We start from the raw sequence: 26,022 nt of genomic DNA on the forward strand, positions 1-26,022 counted from the left end.
AAAGGGGGATGGAGGAAGGAAAGAAGGAAGGGAGGAGAGAAGGAGGGAGGGAGGAAGAACAGATGGAAGGAAGGATGGAGGAAGGAAAGAAGCAAGGGAGGAGAGAAGGAGGGAGGGAGGAAGAACAGATGGAAGGAAGGAAAAGAAGGAAGGACGGAGGAAATAAGGAACGAGGGAGGGAGAAAGGAAAAGAGGAAGGGAAGAAAGAAGGCAGGGAGGAAGGAAAGGAAGGAAGGAAGGAAAGAAGGAAGGAAGGAAGGAAGGATATTTTGGGATATTTACAGGAGTTACCAAATATAATTATTTGCCCAATAAAGGGTTAAAAGACACTTAAATGAAGAGGCGTTCCCAGCCTAGAAAATAAATATCAATCTTTATTTATTTATATCAAATCACAACAGAAATCACCTAAATGCACTTTACACATACAGCAGGTCTACACTCTTTAATATCTCTCATTAATTATTAAATAACACATTTACACTGTATTCATACTACGTTATAATATAATGAACTCACAGACTCAGATGCTGTAGTTCTACTCTCTGTCCACCAGATGGAGCTACCTGACTGATGCTGTAGTTCTACTCTTTGTCCACTAGATGGAGCTACCTGACTGATGCTGTAGTTCTACTCTCTGTCCACTAGATGGAGCTACCTGACTGATGCTGTAGTTCTACTCTCTGTCCACTAGATGGAGCTACCTGCCTGACTCTAACCATCCCTCCCCTCACCATGGGACTGGAGTGGAGGTCTGTCAGGAACTCTCTCTGCTCTGAAACATGAGTCAAGCTTTAATCACATTTATTGATCAGATTATTGATTATTGCTTTAAACACATCTGAGCTTCAATGTTTGGTAGAAACTCTTTTTATGAGGAGAACAAACTGTGAATATGAACAGTATGAGAGGAGAGAATACACACACTCACACACACAAACGCGCACACACACACGCGCACGTGCACGCACACACACACACTCACACACATACTCACACACACACTCTCACACACACACACACACACACTCACACACAAACGCACGCACACACGCACAAACGCATGTGCACGCACACACACTCACACACAGACACACACACACACTCACACACAAACGCATGTGCACGCACACACACACACACACACTCGCACACTCACACACACACTCACGCACATGCACGCACACACACTCACTCACACACACACAGACACACACACAAACACACACACACACTCACACACAGACACACACACAAACACACACAGACACACACACACACACACACACACACACACACACACCCCAGACCTCTTCACCCACCAGTGCACTATCAGGGTTCTATCAAAGTTCTATCAGGGTTCTATAAGAGGGTTCTATCATCATCAATTATCCATTATACTGATTTTATTAAAATTCTATAATGATTAAGAAGTATTATTATAATTCTATCAGGGTTCTATAAGAGGGTTCTATAAGAGTTCTATCAGGGTTCTATAAGAGTTCTATCTGGGTTCTATCAGGATGAAATAACTTGAGGTTCTTTTTTATGGATACAAAGTTGCCTTGGGGAGCTGCGCGCGCACCGTCCTGTGTGCGTGCCGCGGTGGCTGATGGGATGCTGGTGTGGATATGTCCGCCATGTTTGTCTCGGCCGGAGAAACGGCCCGTTCTTCCCGGTAAACCGGCCGCTGAGGAGCCCTCCCGCCGGTTACCGGAGCACTGGACACCGATGAGCTCTGCTGAAGAGAAGACAGTCTCGTGCCGAGCGGATTCACGGCGCTGTTTGGCGGGTTTTTGGCGGGATTGGCGGGTTTTCGGGTCGTCGCTGATTGGCGCAAACAATGAGTAAACTCTCGTTCCGGGCGCGCGCGCTGGACGCCGCCAAACCGCTCCCGGTGTACCGGAACAGAGACGTACCGGACCTGACGGACTGCGTGTCCATCAGCAGAGCCGTGCCGCAGATGCCCACCGGGATGGAGAAGGAAGAGGAGCTGGTAAGACCCGTTTATTACGCTCTGTGGCAGGTAGCATTAGCATTAGCTCCGCAGCACGCCCGTATTCACTAAGTGTTTACGTACAGGTTAGTCCGTACGCTGGCAGCCGGGACTGGGCCGGGGAGAAGCACGTACGTAGTTTACGTTGCTTCTACGTACGGTGTACGCTGTCAGCGTAGCGCCGCGGAGCCGTGAGCGCGCTCTGTGGGGATGACGTAGGCCGTTCTTACGTTGTTGTCATGGTAACGGGCGACGCAGCCTGCGCTGAATAACTGAGAGTGATTGAGATTAAACGGGATGAAACATTACTGATAAACTAACATTAGACTGTTTAATAAGAGGAAGGAAACTAACAGAACCAGAACCAGAACTCTACCAGCTGCAGGAAACAAGCTTTTATACACATTTATATACTTTTATAAAACATCTGATGTGACACAAACTGACTCTGAGACATTCAAGTCAGGATTCCCACAAGTCCTGGAAAACCATTGACCCAGTTTAGACCCAGTTTATACCAGTTTATACCCAGTTCTAGTCCTGGAAAATGAGAGAAACAGTAAGATGTCCTGGAGCATGATTTCTCCTCTCGCTCCTCTGAGTGAACGTAAAGGTTCAGAAGGTTTGAGTTAAGGCTGCTAGCGATGGGAAATATAAAATAATCTAAACCAACATTTAGAAACTCTAATCTTAATCTTGCTCATGTCAGTTAATGTTAGTGTTCACTGTTGCCATGACAACAAAGGTTTCATATCTTTAAGGAATGTAAAACTTGTCTCCAGTGATGATTTGAACCCAAACATGATCTTTACATAGTTGTAACCAAGGAAACTAGACATTAACCACAGCTTAGTCACACCTTCAAACATCTTTATTTTAGAGACACACACACACACACACACACACACACACAGACAGAGACACACACACACAGTCACACCTTCAAACATCTTTATTTTACCTCCCTAAAGATCCTCATGTGTGGAAATACTAAACTAAACAATCATTGTTCATCAAGACTGGAGATAATCCTTCATTAATCCTAATCCAGGTTCAAACTCAATTAATGCTGATTTTGATTTCTGACATAAACTCTCAGCTCTGGTTTGAGTCTGTTCTCACCAGGACGATGCTTTCACTTATAAATGGCCCCAGATGAGCGGGGGGGTGGGGGGGGGGGTCGACCAGTAAGACCAGTAAGACCATCATACTGTAACCTAATAACAGAGGTGTTCACAAGTCAGTTTTTAAGAGTCCAAGTCAAGTTTCAAGTCTCTCTCGCAAACACTAAATCAAATTCAGATTCTATAAGCTGTAAAATCCTCTATATGAGACAGTACTGATAAATCTACAGCAATGTGATGTGGAACAAATACAAAGCATTGTTTCAATAACTGTACATTTCTTTAACAATGCTGTAAAATACAATAAAAGAAATATATCACCAATAATGTGTTTAGATAACCGGCACGCAGCAATGAAGAAACACACCCAGAATGGTGCCAGTACATTATGAGTTTACTCATTTAACTTACTAACTTAAAACTTACTAACTTACTAACACATTTCTGAAAAAAAAAACACCAAATATTTTCCTTAAGAAGAAATAACTGTCTTAGTAACCAACCATGGTGCTAGTAAATCAAAAGCTGTACTTCAAAATGAAAATGAAAAGCTGTCTGTATAAAACTCATCTCACCTCCCTGACACATCTTTATGTAAAGATCCAAGAGACTCCTGTTGGGCCGTCGTCTTGAAATCAGAGAGTTTCTAACCCAGTATACAGTCGTAGACGGGCTCAGTCACAGCCAGAGGGTCCGGAGGGTCCGGAGGGTCACAGCCAGAGATCAAACAGAGAAGATGAATGACAGATAATAAATAATGAGAATATAAATGATAACATGAAAATAATGGTCTCCAGCCTCGAGTCCGAGTCGAGTCTGAAGTCACCAGCTCTGGCTCATAATAATAATAATAATAATAATAATAATAATAATAATAATAATAATAACATAACTGTAATAAAACATTTATTCACTCAGAAACACAAGAACCATTTTAACACTGTTAACAGAAGCAGCTGATTGATGTTCAGTTTATGAACAGGTTGAAATTAACAGGTTGGTATTATTATATATATGGTATTATTAACAGGTTGTATTTATATTTATATTTATATTAATATTTATATTTATATTAATATTAGTAATAAATGGGTTCATAGTTTGTTATAAAGGTTGTTTTCTGGTCAGAGTCTGAATCAGTTTAAATTAGACTTACTCTCTTAATGCAGTTTTTATAGTTTGATTAAAGTGAAGATGATTTTACTGTTACTGTACTTAGTGTTCAGACATAATACTACACACACACACACACACACACACACACACACACACACACACAGACAGAGAGACAGAGAGACATAGAGACACACACACAGAGAGAGACACACACACACAGAGAGACACACACACACACACATAGAGAGAGACACACACACACACATACAGACACACACACATAGACACACACACACACACACACACAGAGAGAGAGAGACACACACACACACAGACACAGAGACACACACAAACACACACACACATACAGAGACACACAGACACACACAGAGACACAGACACAGAATCAAAGCAGGTAGAATAAACTCATCCAGCGGTTCTAGAAACGAGGAACGTTCCAGTGACTGAAGAGCTCACGGTCGGTTCTAGTTGGTCGGTTCCAAACAGAACCTCAGTCTGAGTCTCATGTAACTGGACTCATCAGCTGTTCTCCTTCCTCTCTGCTTCCTGTTCTCCTTCCTCTCTCCTTCCTCTCTGCTTCCTGTTCTCCTTCCTCTCTCCTTCCTCTCTGCTTCCTGTCTGCTTCAGGTGTGTTTGGGTCATGTGATGCAGGTTGAGGCTCGCTGTCAGTCATGTTCGGACCGATCGGCTTCTCACACCTTCAGATTAGAGCTGAGAGTTTATGTCAGAAATCAAAATCAGCATTAATTGAGTTTTGAACCTGGATTAGGATGAAGGATTATCTCCAGCCTTGATGAACAATGATTGTTTAGTTTAGTATTTTCACACATGAGGATCTTTAGGGAGGTAAAATAAAGATGTTTGAAGGTGTGACTGTGTGTGTGTGTGTGTCTGTGTGTGTGTGTGTGTGTCTCTGTCTCTGTGTGTGTGTGTGTGTGTGTGTGTCTGTGTGTCTGTGTGTGTGTGTGTGTGTGTGTGTCTCTGTCTCTGTGTGTGTGTGTGTGTGTGTCTCTAAAATAAAGATGTTTGAAGGTGTGACTAAGCTGTGGTTAATGTCTAGTTTCCTTGGTTACAACTATGTAAAGATCATGTTTGGGTTCAAATCATCACTGGAGACAAGTTTTATATTCCTTTAACCTTCCTGACCCCCTCTGTTCCTTCCTTCCTTCCTCCCTTCCTTCTTCCTTCCTTCCTTTCCTTCCTTCCTCCCTTCCTTCCTCTTCCTTCCTACCTTCCTCCCTTCTTTCCTTCCTTCCTTCCTGCCTCTCTTCTTTCCTTCCTTCCTTCCTGCCTCCCTTCCTTCCTGCCTCCTTTCTTCCTTCCCTTCCTCCCTCCCTCCTCCCTTCCTTCCTCCTTTCCTTCCTTCTTCCTCCTTTCCTTCTTTCCTTTCCTCCCTTTCTTCCTTCCTTCCCTCCTTCCTTCCTTTCCTTCCTCCCTCCTTCTCCTTTCCTTCCTTCCTTCCCTCCTTTCCTTCCTTGACTCGAGGACAACAGGAGGGTTAAAGATATGAAACCTTTGTTGTTGTTTGAACATGACTGACAGCGAGCCTCAACCTACATCACATGACCCAAACACACCTGAAGCAGACAGGAAGCAGATTATTTCCATATATTCCCGTTAATTCCCATGGAAAGTTTCCCCGGCTGTTGCAGCAGGTCAGAGCTGGAGGAAGGGTTGGGGTTAGAGATGAGAGGAGCTTTTACGTCTGTTTGTCGCAGCACGAAGGCTAAACCGGAAACCATGCAGCTGGATGAGGTTTCCATGGCAACCGCATCCTTTACGTGTCACTGCATAGTTTCTGATGTCAAACTTTTATATTGACTTTATAGAAGTATTATAATATGCCTCTATTATCTGCTTTTATCCACTCAGACATGATTCATTTCTACGTTAGATTATTATTATTATTATTATTATTTATCAAATATCTCAACGTGACATTTGACTCTGGTGAGGAGACGTTCTTCATCACAGAGAGTCGACTCTTCCTGAGGCTGAAGAGACGAGTTATAAAGAGATCTGATCTGTTCCTGAAGAGCTTTTTAGGGGCGGGGGGGGGGTTTGGGGGGGGGGGGGGGGGTTTGAAGCTTCAGCAGCAATTATTCCATTTCATTTGAAGCTTTGCTGTGAAGGTCTGAGGGTTAAGAGAGGAAGAAGAGGAAAAAGAAGAGAGGAAGAGGAGAGCGAGCTGGATACATAGATGATGAGGAAGGGGGGGAGGAGGAAGAGGAAGATGGGGAGGAGGAGGAGGAGGAAGATGGGGAGGAGGAGAAGCAGGGCTGTACGCTTACTTTTTCAAGTGGTAGCACTGGTGCTAGCAAGTTAAAAAGTAGCACAAAGAAAAATTCAGTAGCACACCCGGGTGGACCGTTAAGATGTTTATTGTTGTTATTTGATATCAGAAATGATTTGTTAAAAAGCAATAAGAACAGGTTCTTTAACAGCACAATCACCATGGATTTTTAAGGCTTTTAAACCCCTCAGTACACACCTTATACACTTTTATCAGTCAGGTATTAACATTTTCTCACAGTTTCTCTTGTTAAAACACTCAATATATATTTGTATATACTACAGTGTATACAAATATACAGTAAACGATGCAATTCATCATATAAATGATTATGATGGCTTTTAGAAATAACGAATTCACTTTTAACGATCAACCTACGAGGTTGGACACATTAGAAATTATTAATAGTGACTCGCGCTTATCTCACATTTCCTCTCAATGCGCCTCTGTGTCCTGGCGCTGCTCCGCTGGAGCGTCTTTTTCCGCTAAAAAAATTACATTAAAAAAATGACACAAAAATGACGGCGGAAGGTGAACTGCGTTATAGCGAGGGACCACTGTATGTAGTTCTTAAATATTTGAAATGACATGCACAGTATACACTTAGAACTACAACTCCCATTGAGCAGTTCTACCAACACAAATACTACTTTTTTAATACTACAGTACTTTTCTCAGTGCATGATGCCTGCCTGTGCAGCTCATTCGCACATGTGCGAGTGTTTACATATTTCTCTTCGCACAGGATGATTTTTATTCGCAAATGCGACGAAAACTGTCGCACTGTACAGCCCTGAGAAGGAAGATGGGGAGGAGGAGGAGGAGGAGGAGGAAGATGATGATGATGAGGAGGAGGAAGATGAGTCTGTGCCTCCTCCTCCAGGCCCCCCCCCCCAATGCTTTCCCATAAACTGTAACATGTGTGTGTTTCAGGAGCACCACCTGCAGAGGGCGATCTCGGCCCAGCAGGTGTTCAGGGAGAAGAAGGAGAACATGGTGATCCCCGTCCCTGAAGCAGAGAGCAACACCACCTACTACGACCGGCTCTACAAGGGAGAAGTCAAAGTCCCCAAACAGCTGATCCACATACAGCGTGAGTACCTGAGAGAGAGAGAGAGAGAGAGAGAGAGAGAGAGAGAGAGAGGGTGTGTGTGTGTGTCTGTGTGTGTTTTAGTGTGTCTGTGTGTGTCTGTGTGTGTCTGTGTCTGTGTTACCTGCTGCCTGTGTGTGTGTGTGTGTGTGTGTGTGTGTGTGTGTGTGTGTGTTTTAGTGTGTCTGTGTGTGTCTGTGTGTGTCTGTGTGTGTCTGTGTGTGTCTGTGTCTGTGTTACCTGCTGCCTGTGTGTGTGCGTGTGTGTGTGTGTGTGCGCGCGTGTGTGTGTGTGTGATACCGGTCAACTTTGAGCTGAAGGGAGATTCTGACCTGTCGTTTCTTTGAGGCTTTAATCCGTTGTAGTTGTTTTACAAACTTTATTAAAAACATCTCTTTTGGCGCTTTTCCACGACTCGACTCGGCTCGGTTCCAGGAACGACCTTTTCCATTACAAAGAATTAGCCTACCTACTCAACGTGGGCGGGGTCGTCATAGCAACGGCTCCGTGAAACTGCCGTGACTTCGTTTTATACGCGACACAAACACATAACCAACAGAACATTGCCATACGGCTCAAAGAACATTGAGCCGTATGGCCGTAACGCTGTCTGTCTCTCACTGGTGCTTCAGTTCTACCAGGTAGGCGTGGGCCGGTATGAGATTCTGACGGTATGATAACCTGAGGTAAAAGTATCACGGTTTCACGATTTTATGATTACAGCTATAAAATGTGATAGTTTGAAATGTCTGTATTTAAACCAAAAAAACCTGATTTTTTCCCCATTGAAAGGTCTTTTATTTTTATGTATTTAAAATAAATAATAATAAAAAATAAGTGCAGTCCTTTAACTGAGGCTAAACCTGCAGCTCAAGTCACGACATAAATTAATTATTTTTTGTGAAAAAAAAACACAAAATGCAAATAAATGAACCTGTGGCTCAAGATCAGAACATAAAGAATTGAAACAAGTAAAAACACTTCTAAGATGAATATAAATACATAAACGCAGCAGGAGCTTAAAACTGAATCTCAACAGGTTTTGGAGACTTGCTCTCGATCATATAGGATGTATTTCCTCCTCACGCTGCTACTGTCCGTTACCTTCTTCCTCCTCGCGCTGCTACTGTCCGTTACCTTCTTCCTACTCGCGCTGCTACTGTCCGTTACCTTCTTCCTCCTCACGCTGCTACTGTCCGTTACCTTCTTCCTCCTCGCGCTGCTACTGTCCGTTACCTTCTTCCTCCTCGCGCTGCTACTGTCCGCTACCTTCTTCCTCCTCGCGCTGCTACTGTCCGCTACCTTCTTCCTCCTCGCGCCGCTACTGTCCGTTACCTTCTTCCTCCTCGCGCCGCTACTGTCCGTTACCTTCTTCCTCCTCGCGCTGCTACTGTCCGTTACCTTCTTCCTCCTCACGCTGCTACTGTCCGGGACCTTCTTCCTCCTCACGCTGCTACTGTCCGTTACCTTCTTCCTCCTCGCGCTGCTACTGTCCGCTACCTTCTTCCTCCTCGCGCTGCTACTGTCCGTTACCTTCTTCCTCCTCGCGCTGCTACTGTCCGTTACCTTCTTCCTCCTCGCGCTGCTACTGTCCGTTACCTTCTTCCTCCTCGCGCTGCTACTGTCCGTTACCTTCTTCCTCCTCACGCTGCTACTGTCCGGGACCTTCTTCCTCCTCACGCTGCTACTGTCCGTTACCTTCTTCCTCCTCACGCTGCTACTGTCCGTTACCTTCTTCCTCCTCACGCTGCTACTGTCCGGGACCTTCTTCCTCCTCACGCTGCTACTGTCCGTTACCTTCTTCCTCCTCACGCTGCTACTGTCCGTTACCTTCTTCCTCCTCACGCTGCTACTGTCCGTTACCTTCTTCCTCCTCACGCTGCTACTGTCCGTTACCTTCTCCCTCCTCACGCTGCTACTGTCCGTTACCTTCTCCCTCCTCGCGCTGCTACTGTCCGTTACCTTCTTCCTCCTCGCGCTGCTACTGTCCGTTACCTTCTCCCTCCTCACGCTGCTACTGTCCGTTACCTTCTTCCTCCTCACGCTGCCACTGTCCGGGACCTTCTTCCTCCTCGGGCTGCTACTGTCCGTTACCTTCTTCCTCCTCATGCTGCTACTGTCCGTTACCTTCTTCCTCCTCGCGCTGCTACTGTCCGTTACCTTCTTCCTCCTCACGCTGCCACTGTCCGGGACCTTCTTCCTCCTCGGGCTGCTACTGTCCGTTACCTTCTTCCTCCTCGCGCCGCTACTGTCCGTTACCTTCTTCCTCCTCGCGCTGCTACTGTCTGTTACCTTCTTCCTCCTCGCGCTGCTACTGTCCGTTACCTTCTTCCTCCTCGCGCCGCCACTGTCCGTTACCTTCTTCCTCCTCCCGCTGCTACTGTCCGTTACCTTCTTCCTCCTCACGCTGCTACTGTCCGGGACCTTCTTCCTCCTCACGCTGCTACTGTCCGTTACCTTCTTCCTCCTCGCGCTGCTACTGTCCGTTACCTTCTTCCTCCTCGCGCTGCTACTGTCCGTTACCTTCTTCCTCCTCGCGCTGCTACTGTCCGGGACCTTCTTCCTCCTCATGCTGCTACTGTCCGTTACCTTCTTCCTCCTCGCGCTGCTACTGTCCGTTACCTTCTTCCTCCTCACGCTGCTACTGTCCGTTACCTTCTTCCTCCTCTCACTGCTACTGTCCGCTACCTTCTTCCTCCTCGCGCTGCTACTGTCCGTTACCTTCTTCCTCCTCGCGCTGCTACTGTCCGTTACCTTCTTCCTCCTCGCGCTGCTACTGTCCGTTACCTTCTTCCTCCTCGCGCTGCTACTGTCCGTTACCTTCTTCCTCCTCGCGCTGCTACTGTCCGTTACCTTCTTCCTCCTCACGCCGCTACTGTCCGTTACCTTCTTCCTCCTCGCGCCGCTACTGTCCGTTACCTTCTTCCTCCTCACGCTGCTACTGTCCGTTACCTTCTTCCTCCTCACGCTGCTACTGTCCTTTACCTTCTTCCTCCTCACGCTGCTACTGTCCGTTACCTTCTTCCTCCTCACGCTGCTACTGTCCGTTACCTTCTTCCTCCTCACGCTGCTACTGTCCGTTACCTTCTTCCTCCTCACGCTGCTACTGTCCTTTACCTTCTTCCTCCTCACGCTGCTACTGTCCGTTACCTTCTTCCTCCTCACGCTGCTACTGTCCGTTACCTTCTTCCTCCTCACGCTGCTACTGTCCGTTACCTTCTTCCTCCTCACGCTGCCACTGTCCGTTACCTTCTTCCTCCTCGTGCCGCTACTGTCCGTTACCTTCTTCCCCCGAGCCGCGGCCATCTCTTTTTACGGTAGCCGAAGTATAAATACAGCTGACTGGGCGCTTTTTAGACGGGGGGGGGGGGGGGAGTTCGGGGGGCTCGCCTCCTTCAGCCGTCATACAGCCTGCAGAGCTACCTGCTTGTAACAGCAACCGAGTACGGGAGGGGTTGTACTTCACGCTGCAGCTGCACACGGCCTGAGGGACCTCCACTCTAAACACATTAAAAAAAAAAACCCTCATACCGCAGGAACGGTGTGACGGAACATTTTAGTGTTTTTGAAACCGTGACTTTTTTTCCCTCACTGATGTTCTACCAGGTTCCTCTCTGTCTGTCCCTCACTGATGCTTTAGTCCTACCAGGTTCCTCTCTGTCTGTCCCTCACTGATGCTTTAGTTCTACCAGGTTCCTCTCTGTCTGTTCCTCACTGGTGCTTTAGTTCTACCAGGTTCCTCTCTGTCTGTCCCTCACTGATGTTCTACCAGGTTCCTCTCTGTCTGTCGCTCACTGATGCTTTAGTTCTACCAGGTTCCTCTCTGTCTGTTCCTCACTGATGCTTTAGTCCTACCAGGTTCCTCTCTGTCTGTCCCTCACTGATGCTTTAGTTCTACCAGGTTCCTCTCTGTCTGTCCCTCACTGATGCTTTAGTTCTACCAGGTTCCTCTCTGTCTGTCCCTCACTGATGCTTTAGTTCTACCAGGTTCCTCTCTGTCTGTTCCTCACTGATGCTTTAGTTCTACCAGGTTCCTCTCTGTCTGTCCCTCACTGATGCTTTAGTTCTACCAGGTTCCTCTCTGTCTGTCCCTCACTGATGTTCTACCAGGTTCCTCTCTGTCTGTCCCTCACTGATGCTTTAGTTCTACCAGGTTCCTCTCTGTCTGTCCCTCACTGATGTTCTACCAGGTTCCTCTCTGTCTGTTCCTCACTGATGCTTTAGTTCTACCAGGTTCCTCTCTGTCTGTCCCTCACTGATGCTTTAGTTCTACCAGGTTCCTCTCTGTCTGTTCCTCACTGATGCTTTAGTTCTACCAGGTTCCTCTCTGTCTGTCCCTCACTGATGCTTTAGTTCTACCAGGTTCCTCTCTGTCTGTCCCTCACTGATGCTTTAGTTCTACCAGGTTCCTCTCTGTCTGTTCCTCACTGATGCTTTAGTTCTACCAGGTTCCTCTCTGTCTGTCCTTCACTGATGCTTTAGTTCTACCAGGTTCCTCTCTGTTCCTCACTGATGCTTTAGTTCTACCAGGTTCCTCTCTGTCTGTCCCTCACTGATGTTCTACCAGGTTCCTCTCTGTCTGTCCCTCACAGATGTTCTACCAGGCTCCTCTCTGTCTGTCCCTCACTGATGCTTTAGTTCTACCAGGTTCCTCTCTGTCTGTCCCTCACTGATGCTTTAGTTCTACCAGGTTCCTCTCTGTTCCTCACTGATGCTTTAGTTCTACCAGGTTCCTCTCTGTTCCTCACTGATGCTTTAGTTCTACCAGGTTCCTCTCTGTTCCTCACTGATGCTTTAGTTCTACCAGGTTCTCTCTCCAATCTTAATAAATGACAATTTACAAATTCAGGATTTTTCCGGGAAACCAACATTATTATTTTTTTTAATACGGGAGAATCCCGGTAAAAACGGGAGGGTTGACAGGTGTGTGTGTGTGTGTGTGAGAGAGTGTGTGTGTGTTGTGTGTGTTGTGCGTGTTGTGTGTGTTGTGTGTGTTGTGTACTAACTGGTGTGTGTGTGTTGTGTACTAACTGGTGTGTGTGTGTGTGTGTGTGTGTGTGTGTGTGTGTGTGTGTGTTGTGTACTAACTGGTGTGTGTGTGTGTGTGTGTGTGTGTGTGTGTGTGTGTGTGTGTGTGTGTGTGTGTGTGTGTGTGTGTGTGTGTGTGTGTTGTGCACTAACTGGTGTGTGTGTGTTGTGCACTAACTGGTGTGTGTGTGTGTGTGTGTGTGTGTGTGACCTGCGACCTGCTGCACGCGTGTGTGTGTGTGTGTATGTGTGTTGTGCACTAACGTGTGTGTGTGTGTGTGTGTGTGTGTGTGTGTGTGTGTGTGTGAGCAGCTCTGGGTCTGGATCTGGAGCAGCCGGACTACGACATGGACTCTGAGGACGAGACGCTGCTCAACAGACTGAACCGCAAGATGGAAATCAAACCTCTGCAGTTTGAGACGATGGTGGACCGACTGGAGAAGGCCAGCACGCAGCAGGTAACACACACTCACACACACACACACACACACACACACACACACACACACAGCAGGTAACACACACACACACACACACACACACACACACACACACAGGGCCTGAATTTCAGCGCGGGATTGCGGGTATTATGCACAATTTAATTGATTCCCGCAAGTCCAACACTTTTATAATGCGGGAAATTCCTGCACACATTTACAGCGATGTATATTAATGTTCAACCAACATCTGCAGCGGTGCTTTCTGCAGGACGACTGGTTGGAACCGCTGTGTCCGACTGTCTGACTGCGACCCTGAACACACCTGTAGCTCTCTGTACCTCCCGCTAGCATAACACAGACACGCTAACAGTGATATTAAGTTTAAGGAAACAAACACAGCACATTTTATCAGCTGATGTTACAAAACCTCAGTTTTAAGTCACTCAGATGTTTCTCATCTAACAGCCCTGAAGAGAGAGAGAGGCAGATTCAACAAAGACATGACGCTACTGAAGCTGAATATAACTACTTAACTGTATAATACTAGAGAACTTGTCCCAGTATAAAGCTCAGAGTGAGACGTCGCTGAACTGTAGAAAAAAGTTCAATTTAGTTGAAAGTTTTTAAATGTGTAAAAATATGATGACATTTTTACAAATAGATTAAATATGACAGTAAATGAAAATAGGAGATAATGAGACTCTGCTGTTAAATGAACATCGATATTCTCCTGCGGTGACGGGGTTGAGAGTGTGTTCATATCTCTGACTGAGGACTGAAGCTGGAGTCACTTTAGATGAGAACGAGTATTAAAACTGCTGATTTACCGTTATGTTACAGTCCGATGCTTTGAGTTCTGATTCTGTCGTCTGTCAAAGAGTTTAATGTCAGTAAAGCTTCTCCATCTGTCTGCTTATCAATGTCCTGGTCTGAACCGCTGAGGTGATATGTCAGAGGTCATAGGTCAGTGATGATGTGTCAGAGGTCAGAGATAATGTGTCAGAGGTCAGTGATAATGTGTCAGAGGTCAGTGATAATGTGTCAGAGGTCAGTGATAATGTGTCAGAGGTCAGTGATGATGTGTCAGAGGTCAGTGATGATGTGTCAGAGGTCAGTGATGATGTGTCAGAGGTCAGTGATAATGTGTCAGAGGTCAGTGATGATGTGTCAGAGGTCAGTGATGATGTGTCAGAGGTCAGAGATGATGTGTCAGAGGTCAGAGATGATGTGTCAGAGGTCAGTGATGATGTGTCAGAGGTCAGTGATGATGTGTCAGAGGTCAGTGATGATGTGTCAGAGGTCAGTGATAATGTGTCAGAGGTCAGAGGTCAGAGGTCAGTGATGATGTGTCAGAGGTCAGTGATGATGTGTCAGAGGTCAGTGATGATGTGTCAGAGGTCAGTGATGATGTGTCAGAGGTCAGTGATAATGTGTCAGAGGTCAGTGATAATGTGTCAGAGGTCAGTGATAATGTGTCAGAGGTCAGTGATAATGTGTCAGAGGTCAGTGATAATGTGTCAGAGGTCAGTGATAATGTGTCAGAGGTCAGTGATGATGTGTCAGAGGTCAGAGGTCAGTGATAATGTGTCAGAGGTCAGAGGTCAGAGGTCAGTGATGATGTGTCAGAGGTCAGTGATGATGTGTCAGAGGTCAGTGATGATGTGTCAGAGGTCAGTGATGATGTGTCAGAGGTCAGTGATAATGTGTCAGAGGTCAGTGATAATGTGTCAGAGGTCAGTGATAATGTGTCAGAGGTCAGTGATAATGTGTCAGAGGTCAGTGATAATGTGTCAGAGGTCAGTGATAATGTGTCAGAGGTCAGTGATAATGTGTCAGAGGTCAGTGATAATGTGTCAGAGGTCAGTGATAATGTGTCAGAGGTCAGAGGTCAGAGGTCAGTGATGATGTGTCAGAGGTCAGTGATGATGTGTCAGAGGTCAGTGATGATGTGTCAGAGGTCAGTGATGATGTGTCAGAGGTCAGTGATAATGTGTCAGAGGTCAGTGATAATGTGTCAGAGGTCAGTGATAATGTGTCAGAGGTCAGTGATAATGTGTCAGAGGTCAGAGGTCAGTGATGATGTGTCAGAGGTCAGTGATGATGTGTCAGAGGTCAGTGATGATGTGTCAGAGGTCAGTGATGATGTGTCAGAGGTCAGTGATGATGTGTCAGAGGTCAGTGATGATGTGTCAGAGGTCAGTGATAATGTGTCAGAGGTCAGTGATGATGTGTCAGAGGTCAGTGATGATGTGTCAGAGGTCAGTGATGATGTGTCAGAGGTCAGTGATAATGTGTCAGAGGTCAGTGATAATGTGTCAGAGGTCAGTGATAATGTGTCAGAGGTCAGTGATAATGTGTCAGAGGTCAGTGGTCAGAGGTCAGTGATGATGTGTCAGAGGTCAGTGATAATGTGTCAGAGGTCAGTGATAATGTGTCAGAGGTCAGTGATAATGTGTCAGAGGTCAGTGATAATGTGTCAGAGGTCAGAGGTCAGTGATGATGTGTCAGAGGTCAGTGATGATGTGTCAGAGGTCAGTGATGATGTGTCAGAGGTCAGTGATGATGTGTCAGAGGTCAGTGATGATGTGTCAGAGGTCAGAGATGATGTGTCAGAGGTCAGAGATGATGTGTCAGAGGTCAGTGATGATGTGTCAGAGGTCAGTGATAATGTGTCAGAGGTCAGTGATGATGTGTTAGAGGTCAGAGGTCACGCCCTGCTGTGCTTGTTGCTTCCAGCTGGTTACGATGTCGGAGGCCAAGCTGCTGCTCAACGAGGACGACTACCTGCTGAAGTCTGTGTACGACTACTGGCTGAGGAAGAGGAAGAACTGGCGCGGCCCGTCGCTGATTCCTCACATCAAGCAGGAGAAGAGAGACGGGTCCACCAACAACGACGCCTACGTGGCCTTCAGGCGGCGGACGGAGAAGATGCAGACCAGGAAGGTGAGTCGCTGGAGCCGAGCAGCCGGACTCAACACGACCTTCATCATGTTCATGTTTTATTTTCCAGCAGGTTTCATTTAAATTAGACACACAAGCCAGTTTTATTTATATAAAGCATTTCATACACAATGGCAACTCAATGTGCTTTATATAAAACATTAAAACATGTAATTGAGTCAGTAGATCTCAGAGCTCTGGGCTCGACTATCTGACCTGAGTCAGTAGATCTCAGAGCTCTGGGCTCAACTATCTGACCTGAGTCAGTAGATCTCAGAGCTCTGGGCTCAACTATCTGACCTGAGTCAGTAGATCTCAGAGCTCTGGGCTCGACTATCTGACCTGAGTCAGTAGATCTCAGAGCTCTGGGCTCGACTATCTGACCTGAGTCAGTAGATCTCAGAGCTCTGGGCTCAACTATCTGAACTGAGTCAGTAGATCTCAGAGCTCTACTGGGTTTATATTCTACTAACACAGAAGAGTTAAACTCATTTTCATTCAAGGGCCACATACAGAACAATTTGATCTTATGTGGGCCGGATCATTAAAAAGAGGAAGGAAAGATGGAAGGAAGGAAGGAAAGAAGGAAGGAAGGACAGACGAAAGGAAGGAAGGAAAGATGGAAGGAAGGAAGGAAAGTGGGCCGGATTGGACCCCTCTGTGGGCCGGTTTTAGCCCACGGGCCGCATGTTTGACCCCCCTGTACTAACATGTCATTCGTGTTTTAACCCTGATTTAATTGAAGGAAATTAACACTAACCAGAAGAACTAAAGACATACTAATTTATTCCTGTGGTTTATGAGCAGGTTGAAGTTAGTTTGAGGACGAACTGACAGGTGATCAAACGTCACACTTTTAGTTTCTGATGTTCAGCGTTTTGCTTTTTTTTTTAAACCAAAAGAACCGAAAGAACGACGAGGCGTCCTACGAGAAGATGCTTAGACTGAGGAGAGAGTTCAGCCGGACCGTCACAATCCTGGAGATGATCAAGAAGAGAGAGAAGTCCAAGAGAGAGCTGCTGCACCTCACGCTGGAGGTGGTGGAGCGGAGGTGAGGAGGGGGTTTAATTTGTGTCTAATGGTCGTTTATTATTCTTCTAACTGATGTCACGGCGGGTCGGAGTCATTTCACGCCAGATCTGAGACTGAACCAAAGAAACCAGCAGTCATGATTCCTCCTGTTCATACTGAGCATTAGATCCTTCATCATGTTTACAGGAAGTGATGGAGGACTAAACCCACAGTCCCCCTTCTCTGGAAACATGGATTTAAAAGTTGATGTGAAGCTAATATGAAGCTTCAGCGTCTGAATGAGTCAAATCTTCATCTTCTATGTTTCAGCGTTACACTGTTTTTAGTAGCAAAGTCTTTTTGTTACTGTACTTCCACCACAGAGAAACAGGAAACACTAAGAGGAGGAAGGAAGGAAGGAAGGAAGGAAGGGAAACACTAAGAGGGAATCTGATGCTAAACAGACTGTAAATGTGTCAGATATCACTGATATGACTAACTCACACTGATATAGTTACTATAGTAACTATAGTAACTCACACTGATGAAGATCTATAGAAGCTGATCAGAGACTTTAAATGACTGAAACACTGTGATCCAGTCCAAGGCATCTTTTAATAGTCAGTATGAACAAGAGGAATGATTACAGAGAGGAAAACCTCTTTATGGACACCTGACTGCTGTTAACACACACTGGGAACACTGGGAACTGTGTGTAGAGACAGAAACTATCAGCTCTCCTCACTTGTGTTCAAAGTAATTTAACTTATTTAAAGTGTAAAGCAGTAAATCAGATGAGTCATGTTCATGTTTCTGACTCACCTGAAGCAAACCTGATGATGATGTGTTCATGTTCAGGTATCAGATGGAAGATTTCAGTGCAGACATCCTCAGAGAGGTGACGCTTCCTCTGGGAGAGAAGCCTCTGTACAGCGCTCCAGTGACCCTCAACAACAGGCACAAAGCTGATGTGAAGGTACGAACTCGCCGTTGGTTCGTCGTCATCAGATCTTCATCACGCGAAGAGACGGAGGAACGAGAGCGCTCAGTGTTTGTGTTTGTGTTTCAGGTCCAGAAGAAGCCGCTCTCCATCAGAGACGAGCTGACCTTCGACCTCATCAGACCAAAGAAGAAGTGCGGCAGGCGGGAAAGACTGTGTCCGCCACAGAGACGGCCAGGTCGGCCGCCCGGCCCGTACACCGTCAACAAGGCCGACATCAAACAGTACGACTTCCACAGCTCCGGAGAGGACGACTCTCCTCCGCCTCCGCTGGTCAGTCTGCGTCTGAGTGTTTCTATCTGAGCATCGTGATGTTGAACCAGCTGATCTCTGAGCTTCTCTTTCTTCCTGCAGTCTCCGTTATCTTCAACCGACGACGAGGAGAATAACCCAGACGGAGTTTTCGTCTTCAGGAGGAAAGCTGGGTGTCAATATCTGTCTGTGAGTCTGTCCTTCAGTTTCTGATCAACATTGATCATCCTTCATCTGGTGTCGATATCTAACGCACCTCTGTGTGCCCTGCAGCCTCGGGTGGAGCAGACGGGTGGAGTTGATGGTGAGCGTCCAGAGATCGTCCCGTCGTGTGTCCGTCACTCTCTGACTGAACTGTCTCTGCCTCCACACTGGAGAGGACTGAGCCGCCGCCGGGTGGGCCGGGGGGGAAGGTACCATAACTAACCAGCTTTAACTGCTAAACTTGTGTTAATTTAAATGATAATCAGCCTTCATCTCTTTACACAAACACATTCATTAAAAGAATCAATCTTACAGGTTTACAGACCAATAAAAATATAACAGCTGATTATTTTCTCCCCGTCTTAAACAACGCTGAGCATTTCCTTTACCATCATGTTAGCAATGAGAGACGTTTTTGTCCATGTGAATCCACCGTAGCTCAACTCTGCTCCACATATTTCACACCTGACAACATTATCCTTTACTTTCTGTAAACCTTGAAACTTTGACTTTAACTGAGTCAAAGTAGCCGAGGGCAGCAGTGTTTCAGGTACTTCAACACAAGAAGCTTAGAGCTCCTCCTAGTGGCTGAAAGCTGTTAATGAACCTGAATACTAGACTACAGCTCAGTGACCCATTGCAGCAAGACAGCATGGAGGTCGCAGTCAGTCCACATGAATAATTATTCAGTTTTAATGACTCGTAGAAATATATCTTCAGAGGGAATCATAAAGAAATGAGGACAGATTAAAGTCAGAGTGTTCCTTGTTTGTGTGATCAGGATAATTCTGGACCGGGCCTCGTCGGGTCTGGATCCTCTACTGAAGCAGCTGGACACGTCGACAGATCCTGTCTCTAGGACTAGTACCTGCCTCCTCAGTGACCCGGTTCTACTGGACCAGAGGTCCCCCCTGACCTCAGGACACAGCGCCCCCCCCCTGACCTCAGGACACAGTGTCCCCCCCCTGAACTCAGGACGCAGCGCCCCCTCCCTGACAGAAGTCCTGAACAACATCCAGACCCTGAGGAGGTGCTGCTTCAGACCCAGACCAGCTCAGGACCAGAGAGGGGGGGGCAGCAGGACCACAGGATCCAGACTCGCCTGCCGTCTGTCCAGCACCAGGAACACTGCAGCAGGTGGGTCATCAGACTGGTCCTGGAATATCCTGGAATATCCTGGAATATCCTGGAATATCCTGCAGCGTTGGTTTCTCCTGAGTCATGTTCACAGTTCAGAGTCAAAACGTTAATGTTGTTTCTATGATTGAAGTTGTTTATTTATCACTAATATAAATGAAACTGATGATGAATCTAACGATGATCTTCAGACTGAATGATTTTATGCATCAACTGAGAAATTACTGAAATAATTAGATACTGATCAGTTTCAGCTCCTCAATAGAATCTGTTATTTCAGACTGAATCTTTAGCTCATTGACACACAAACCGATATAAATCATATTATTTACGGTTAGATCTGGTTGTTATAAAGGCTGTTCCCCTGTGTGACCAGCAGGGGGCATCACAGAGGGTTATATCTGGTTGTTATAAAGGCTGTTCCCTTGTGTGACCAGCAGGGGGCATCACAGAGGAGCAGTACCACAGCCATCAGCAGCAGCTGGTCCAGATGCAGAAAGAACAGCTGGAACAGCTGCAGCTACAGAACAACACGGCTTCATCCAGGAAAACACATCTGGACACACACAGCTGCCAGGTAACGTGTGTGTGTGTGTGTGTGTTACTGTGTGTGTGTGTGTGTGTGTGTGTGTTACTGTGTGTGTGTGTGTGTGTTACTGTGTGTGTGTGTGTGTGTGTGTGTGTGTGTGTGTGTTACTGTGTGTGTTACCGTGTATGTGTGTGTGTGTGTGTTACTGTCTGTGTGTGTGTGTGTGTGTGTGTGCTACTGTGTGTGTGTGTCTGTTACTGTGTGTGTGTTTGTGTGTTACTGTGTGTTACTATGTGTGTGTTACTGTGTGTTACTGTGTGTGTGTGTTACTGTGTGTGTGTGTTACTGTGTGTGTGTGTTACTGTGTGTATTATAGTGTGCGTGTGTGTTACTGTGTGTGAAGGGAGGGACGGGCTGTGTTATGATGGGAGGGGCGGGCTGTGTTGTGAAGGGAGGGACAGGCTGTGTTATGATGGGAGGGGCGGTCTGTGTTGTGATGGGAGGGGCGGACTGTGTTGTGAAGGGAGGGGTGGGCTGTGTTATGAAGGGAGGGGCGGTCTGTGTTGTGATGGGAGGGGCGGTCTGTGTTTTGATGGGAGGGGCGGTCTGTGTTGTGAAGGGAGGGGCGGTCTGTGTTACGAAGGGAGGGGCGGTCTGTGTTACGAAGGGAGGGGCGGGCTGTGTTACGAAGGGAGGGGCGGGCTGTGTTGTGAAGGGAGGGGTGGCCTGTGTTATGATGGGAGGGGCGGTCTGTGTTATGATGGGAGGGGCGGTCTGTGTTGTGATGGGAGGGGCGGTAGGGGCGGGCTGTGTTATGATGGGAGGGGCGGGCTGTGTTATGATGGGAGGGGCGGCCTGTGTTATGATGGGAGGGGCGGTCTGTGTTGTGATGGGAGGGGCGGTCTGTGTTGTGAAGGGAGGGGCGGGCTGTGTTATTAAGGGAGGGGGAGGTTGTGTTACGATGGGAGGGGGGGGCTGTGTTGTGAAGGGAGGTGCGGTCTGTGTTATGAAGGGAGGGGGAGGCTGTGTTATAAAGGGAGGGGCGGCCTGTGTTATGATGGGAGGGGCGGTCTGTGTTATGATGGGAGGGGCGGTCTGTGTTGTGATGGGAGGGGCGGTAGGGGCGGGCTGTGTTATGATGGGAGGGGCGGGCTGTGTTATGATGGGAGGGGCGGCCTGTGTTATGATGGGAGGGGCGGTCTGTGTTGTGATGGGAGGGGCGGTCTGTGTTGTGAAGGGAGGGGCGGGCTGTGTTATTAAGGGAGGGGGAGGTTGTGTTACGATGGGAGGGGGGGGCTGTGTTGTGAAGGGAGGTGCGGTCTGTGTTATGAAGGGAGGGGGAGGCTGTGTTATAAAGGGAGGGGCGAGGCTGTGTTATAAAGGGAGGGGCGGTCTGTGTTGTGAAGGGAGGGGCGGGCTGTGTTACGAAGGGAGGGGGAGGTTGTGTTACGAAGGGAGGGGCGGGCTGTGTTACGAAGGGAGAGGCGGTCTGTGTTACGATGGGAGGGGGAGGCTGTGTTATAAAGGGAGGGGCGGTCTGTGTTGTGAAAGGAGCGGCGGGCTGTGTTATAAAGGGAGGGGCAGGCTGTGTTGTGAAGGGAGGGGCGGTCTGTGTTATGATGGGAGGGGCGGGGGACTGTGTTATGAAGGGAGGGGCGGTCTGTGTTGTGAAGGGAGGGGCGAGTCTGTGTTATGAAGGGAGGGGCGGTCTGTTATGATGGGAGGGGCGGTCTGTTATGATGGGAGGGGCGGTCTGTTATGATTGGAGGGGCGGTCTGTGTTATGATGGGGGGGGCGGTCTGTGTTATGAAGGGAGGGGCGGTCTGTGTTGTGAAGGGAGGGGCGGTCTGTTATGATGGGAGGGGTGGTCTGTGTTATGATGGGAGGGGCGGTCTGTGTTGTAAAGGGAGGGGGAGGCTGTGTTATGATGGGAGGGGCGGTCTGTGTTGTGAAGGGAGGGGCGGTCTGTGTTATGATGGGAGGGGCGGTCTGTGTTGTGAAGGGAGGGGCGGTCTGTGTTGTGATGGGAGGGGCGGCCTGTGTTATGATGGGAGGGGCGGTCTGTGTTGTGAAGGAAGGGGCGGGCTGTGTTGTGAAGGAAGGGGCGGGCTGTGTTATGAAGGGAGAGGCGGCCTGTGTTATGAAGGGAGGGGGAGGTTGTGTTACGATGGGAGGGGCGGTCTGTGTTACGAAGGGAGGGCGAGGCTGTGTTATAAAGGGAGGGGCGAGGCTGTGTTATAAAGGGAGGGGCGAGCTGTGTTGTGAAGGGAGGGGCGAGCTGTGTTGTGAAGGGAGGGGCGGGCTGTGTTATGAAGGGAGGGGTGGTCTATGTTATGAAGGGAGGGGCGGGCTGTGTTATGAAGGGAGGGGCGGGCTGTGTTGTGAAGCCTAGCCTGCTAGCAACTTCTAATGAAATCGAGCAAGTGATCAACATAGTTAATGTCACGTTACTTCAAGCACCGCCACTGCTGAATGTACATAGAGGAAACACTGGTGTGTGTTACTGTGTGTGTAATAACAGTGTGTGTGTGTGTGTGTAGTAACAGTGTGTAGTAACAGTGTGTATATTGTGTAGTCCTCCAGGTCCAGTGATTCTAAGACTCTGGACTCGGCCAGCGCTCACTTTGCAGCGTCGGCAGTGATCAGCGCTCCTCCGGCTCTCAGTCACATCAACACCGACAACAAACCCTACAAGACCAGCGTCAACGGAGTCGTCCACCCTTCAGGTGAGCTCCTCTCCCTTCAGGTGAGCTCCTCACCCCTCAGGTGAGCCCCTCACAGGTGAGCCCCTCACCCTTCAGGTGAGCTCTCCTCTCCTCTCAGGTGAGCTCCTCTCAGGTGAGCTCACCTGCCTGCACCTCCACAGCTTAACGGACTAAAACACACTGCAGAAATAAAACCTGACCTAGAAACTGAACTAAGCTGTGAGATACGCAGAGTGATTTAGAGAGGAAGAATATCATCATTGGTTTGACCTTTAGTAACTTCTTCCTCTTCCTTTTCCTCCTCCTCTTCCTCCTCCTCTTCCTCAGGTCCCTCCAGGCCTCCGTACTCCTCCTCCTCTCTCAGCAGGTCGGGGCTTTCGGCTCGGGGGTCTTCATCGCTTCCGGCTCACTCCTCCTCCTCCTCCTCCTCCTCGTCTCCTCAGTCCCTCCCCAACCAGCGGAGCCAGGTGGGGGCCGTTTCCCCCGCTCACCCTCACAGCGCTCGCCACTCTGCCCCCCCAACGTCTGCCTTAAAACTGGCCACGGTGGCCGCCAGCCTGGACCGCGTGCCCCGGGTGTCCAGCGGCAGCAGCCTGCCCAGGTAACCAACACATGTACGTCTCTGACCATCAGACTCACTGCTCATCCTGTAGCTACTCTCTACTGCTGGGGTTCAAATACAAGTTAATATGTTTAGTTTCTTATATTAAATAAAGATGACATTTAAAATAAAGCTTCTGATTGTGCTTCTTAAGTAAATAATCTGTTAGAACCTGATCATGTAATAAAGTACATTTCCTATAAATTAGGGCTGTCAAACGATTAATTTTTTTAATCGCGATTAATCACAGAGTTTCCATAGTTAATCACGATTAATGGCGTTTTGAATTGCATGTTTAAAATCCTGTTATTTTCCATTTGAAGGCAGTTTTAAGCCCATAATGTAAAGCATTTCTTACCAGAGTGTCTTAACTGGGAATCAATCACGGCTCTGCTGCGACTCCCACACTCCAAAATGGTCCTTTGGTGGAGCTGAGGCTGGCTTGGCTGCACCTGGGTGTTTAGCATGGAGGTGCTCACTGGGCCTGTAGGGAAGGAAGGAAGGAAGCATCTCACTGGGCCTGTAGGGAAGGAGGGAGGGAAGGAAGGAAGGAAGCAAGGAAGGAAGCCTCTCACTAACCCTTTGTGTTTCAGAGACGCGGTGGAGCCGGCGGAGCGGCTGCTGAACGGCCTATCAGAGACCACGCTGGCCATGGAGGTCACATAGCATCGTATCCCATCATGCCTTGCTCCCTCTGACCGGTGAATGTGACACGCCGCCACCTCCACACGCAGCAGAAGAAGAAGAAGAAGAAGAAGAGTCTCTGAGTCTCTGATGATTATTATTATTGTACAGTTTGTAAAATAGTTTCTGTGTCTTTAGTTTATCATGTAGAATCACTCTGATTGGTCCAGACCTGTATCCTGGCTCTGATTGGTCCAGACCTGTATCCTGGCTCTGATTGGTCCAGACCTGTATCCTGGCTCTGATTGGTCCAGACCTGTATCCTGGCTCTGATTGGTCCAGACCTGTATCCTGGCTCTGATTGGTCCAGACCTGTATCCTGGCTCTGATTGGTCCAGACCAGTATCTGGGCTCTGATTGGTCCAGACCTGTATCCTGGCTCTGATTGGACCTGTATCTCGGCTCTGATTGGTCCAGACCTGTATCCTGGCTCTGATTGGTCCAGACCTGTATCTCAGCTCTGATTGGTCCAGACCTGTATCCTGGCTCTGATTGGTCCAGGCCTGTATCCTGGCTCTGATTGGTCCAGACCTGTATCCTGGCTCTGATTGGTCCAGACCTGTATCCTGGCTCTGATTGGTCCAGGCCTGTATCTCGGCTCTGATTGGTCCAGACCTGTATCCTGGCTCTGATTGGTCCAGGCCTGTATCTCGGCTCTGATTGGTCCAGACCTGTATCCTGGCTCTGATTGGTCCAGGCCTGTATCCTGGCTCTGATTGGTCCAGACCTGTATCCTGGCTCTGATTGGTCCAGACCTGTATCTCGGCTCTGATTGGTTTATTTATTTGTCTTGTTTACATTTTGTATCATTTTTTTTCCCGAAGACGGAAAAACTGTAAAATGTAAAATTTGGTTTCACAAATTGAAACACGATGTTTCTGTGACATTTTTTCATTGAGTTTGTTTTTTAAATGTTTAAAAACTCTTCAGCAGATAATTTAAAGACTAAGAATCAGAAACAGCTGGAGACCAATGTTTTTATATTTTTAAAGTCAAACAGCTGATCGGCTCCTCATGAAGACATGCTGACTAATAAACAAGCATCGATACTCTGACTCACTGTCTGTTTGGAGGGGGTTGGGGGGATAGTAGGGTTGGGAGGGGTTGGAGGAGGGGGGGGGGTTAGGGTTAGAGGAGGGGGGTCGGGTTGGGGGGGGTGCGTTAGGGTTGGGGGGATGGGAGGGGTTGGAGGAGGGTGGGGTAATGTTAAGGTTCGGGGGGGGGGGGGGGGGGGGGTTAGGGTTAGAGGGGTTGGTGGGCGGGCGGGGGTTGGAGGGGTTGGAGGAGGGGGGGTAACGTTAAGGTTCGGGGGGGGGTTAGGGTTAGAGGGTTGGGGCGGGGGGGCGGGTTGGAGGGTTCAGAATATTTTTTATGATTTAAGGTACTTGAATTACTTAATTTAATGAATGTATTAGATTCGATTCAATGGTAAGAAATTCTGCATAAGACACACACTTTCTCTCTCTGTCTCTCTCTCACACTCACACACACATTATAACACACACACAGACACCCTCGATCTGGAGTTTTATTTTGAAGGCTAAGTAACGGTTTATAACGGTAACGTAGCAACCAGCAGTAAGAAAGACGGCTGGTCACTCTGACTCTTTGTCATACTCACGAAAGCAATGGCTGTAACTTTGTTAATGTGAAGTAATATATAACATGTAATGATGAGTTTAGTATTGTAATGCGTGATGTTTATTAACTAACTTAAGTCAAACAAGAAGTTAAAAGTAATTTGTGAGCTGATGTAAAGTCATAATTTATATCAATAATATGGAGACATTAATTTACATGTTCATAAAGATCTTAATGTTTTAGAACTGAACTAAATGATTAATCCCTCTC

At 47.6% G+C, this 26,022-nt stretch overlaps 3 protein-coding genes across 3 annotated transcripts in view; 2 read left to right on the forward strand and 1 right to left on the reverse strand.

The window, feature by feature from the left end:
- Positions 1–26,022, forward strand: part of LOC128368283 (titin-like) — a 162,565-nt gene that overhangs the window by 81,897 nt on the left and 54,646 nt on the right. The gene's annotated exons all lie outside the window — the stretch shown is intronic.
- LOC128367622 (interferon-induced protein 44-like) overlaps positions 1–26,022 on the reverse strand; it is a 216,038-nt gene that overhangs the window by 11,430 nt on the left and 178,586 nt on the right. The window lies entirely within an intron of this gene.
- On the forward strand, positions 1,649–25,206 carry epc2 (enhancer of polycomb homolog 2 (Drosophila)). The gene is made up of 14 exons (XM_053328231.1): positions 1,649–1,996; positions 7,484–7,643; positions 12,981–13,126; positions 15,845–16,051; positions 16,951–17,099; positions 17,918–18,035; positions 18,129–18,332; positions 18,414–18,500; positions 18,585–18,724; positions 19,297–19,652; positions 20,090–20,229; positions 22,757–22,907; positions 23,214–23,487; positions 24,081–25,206. Exons 1-14 carry the CDS (start codon positions 1,844–1,846, stop codon positions 24,151–24,153), a joined length of 2,358 nt encoding a protein of 785 aa, XP_053184206.1. The 5' UTR covers positions 1,649–1,843; the 3' UTR covers positions 24,154–25,206.

The sequence above is a fragment of the Scomber japonicus genome, chromosome 11 (genome assembly GCF_027409825.1).
Source record: "Scomber japonicus isolate fScoJap1 chromosome 11, fScoJap1.pri, whole genome shotgun sequence".
Lineage (NCBI taxonomy): Eukaryota > Metazoa > Chordata > Actinopteri > Scombriformes > Scombridae > Scomber > Scomber japonicus.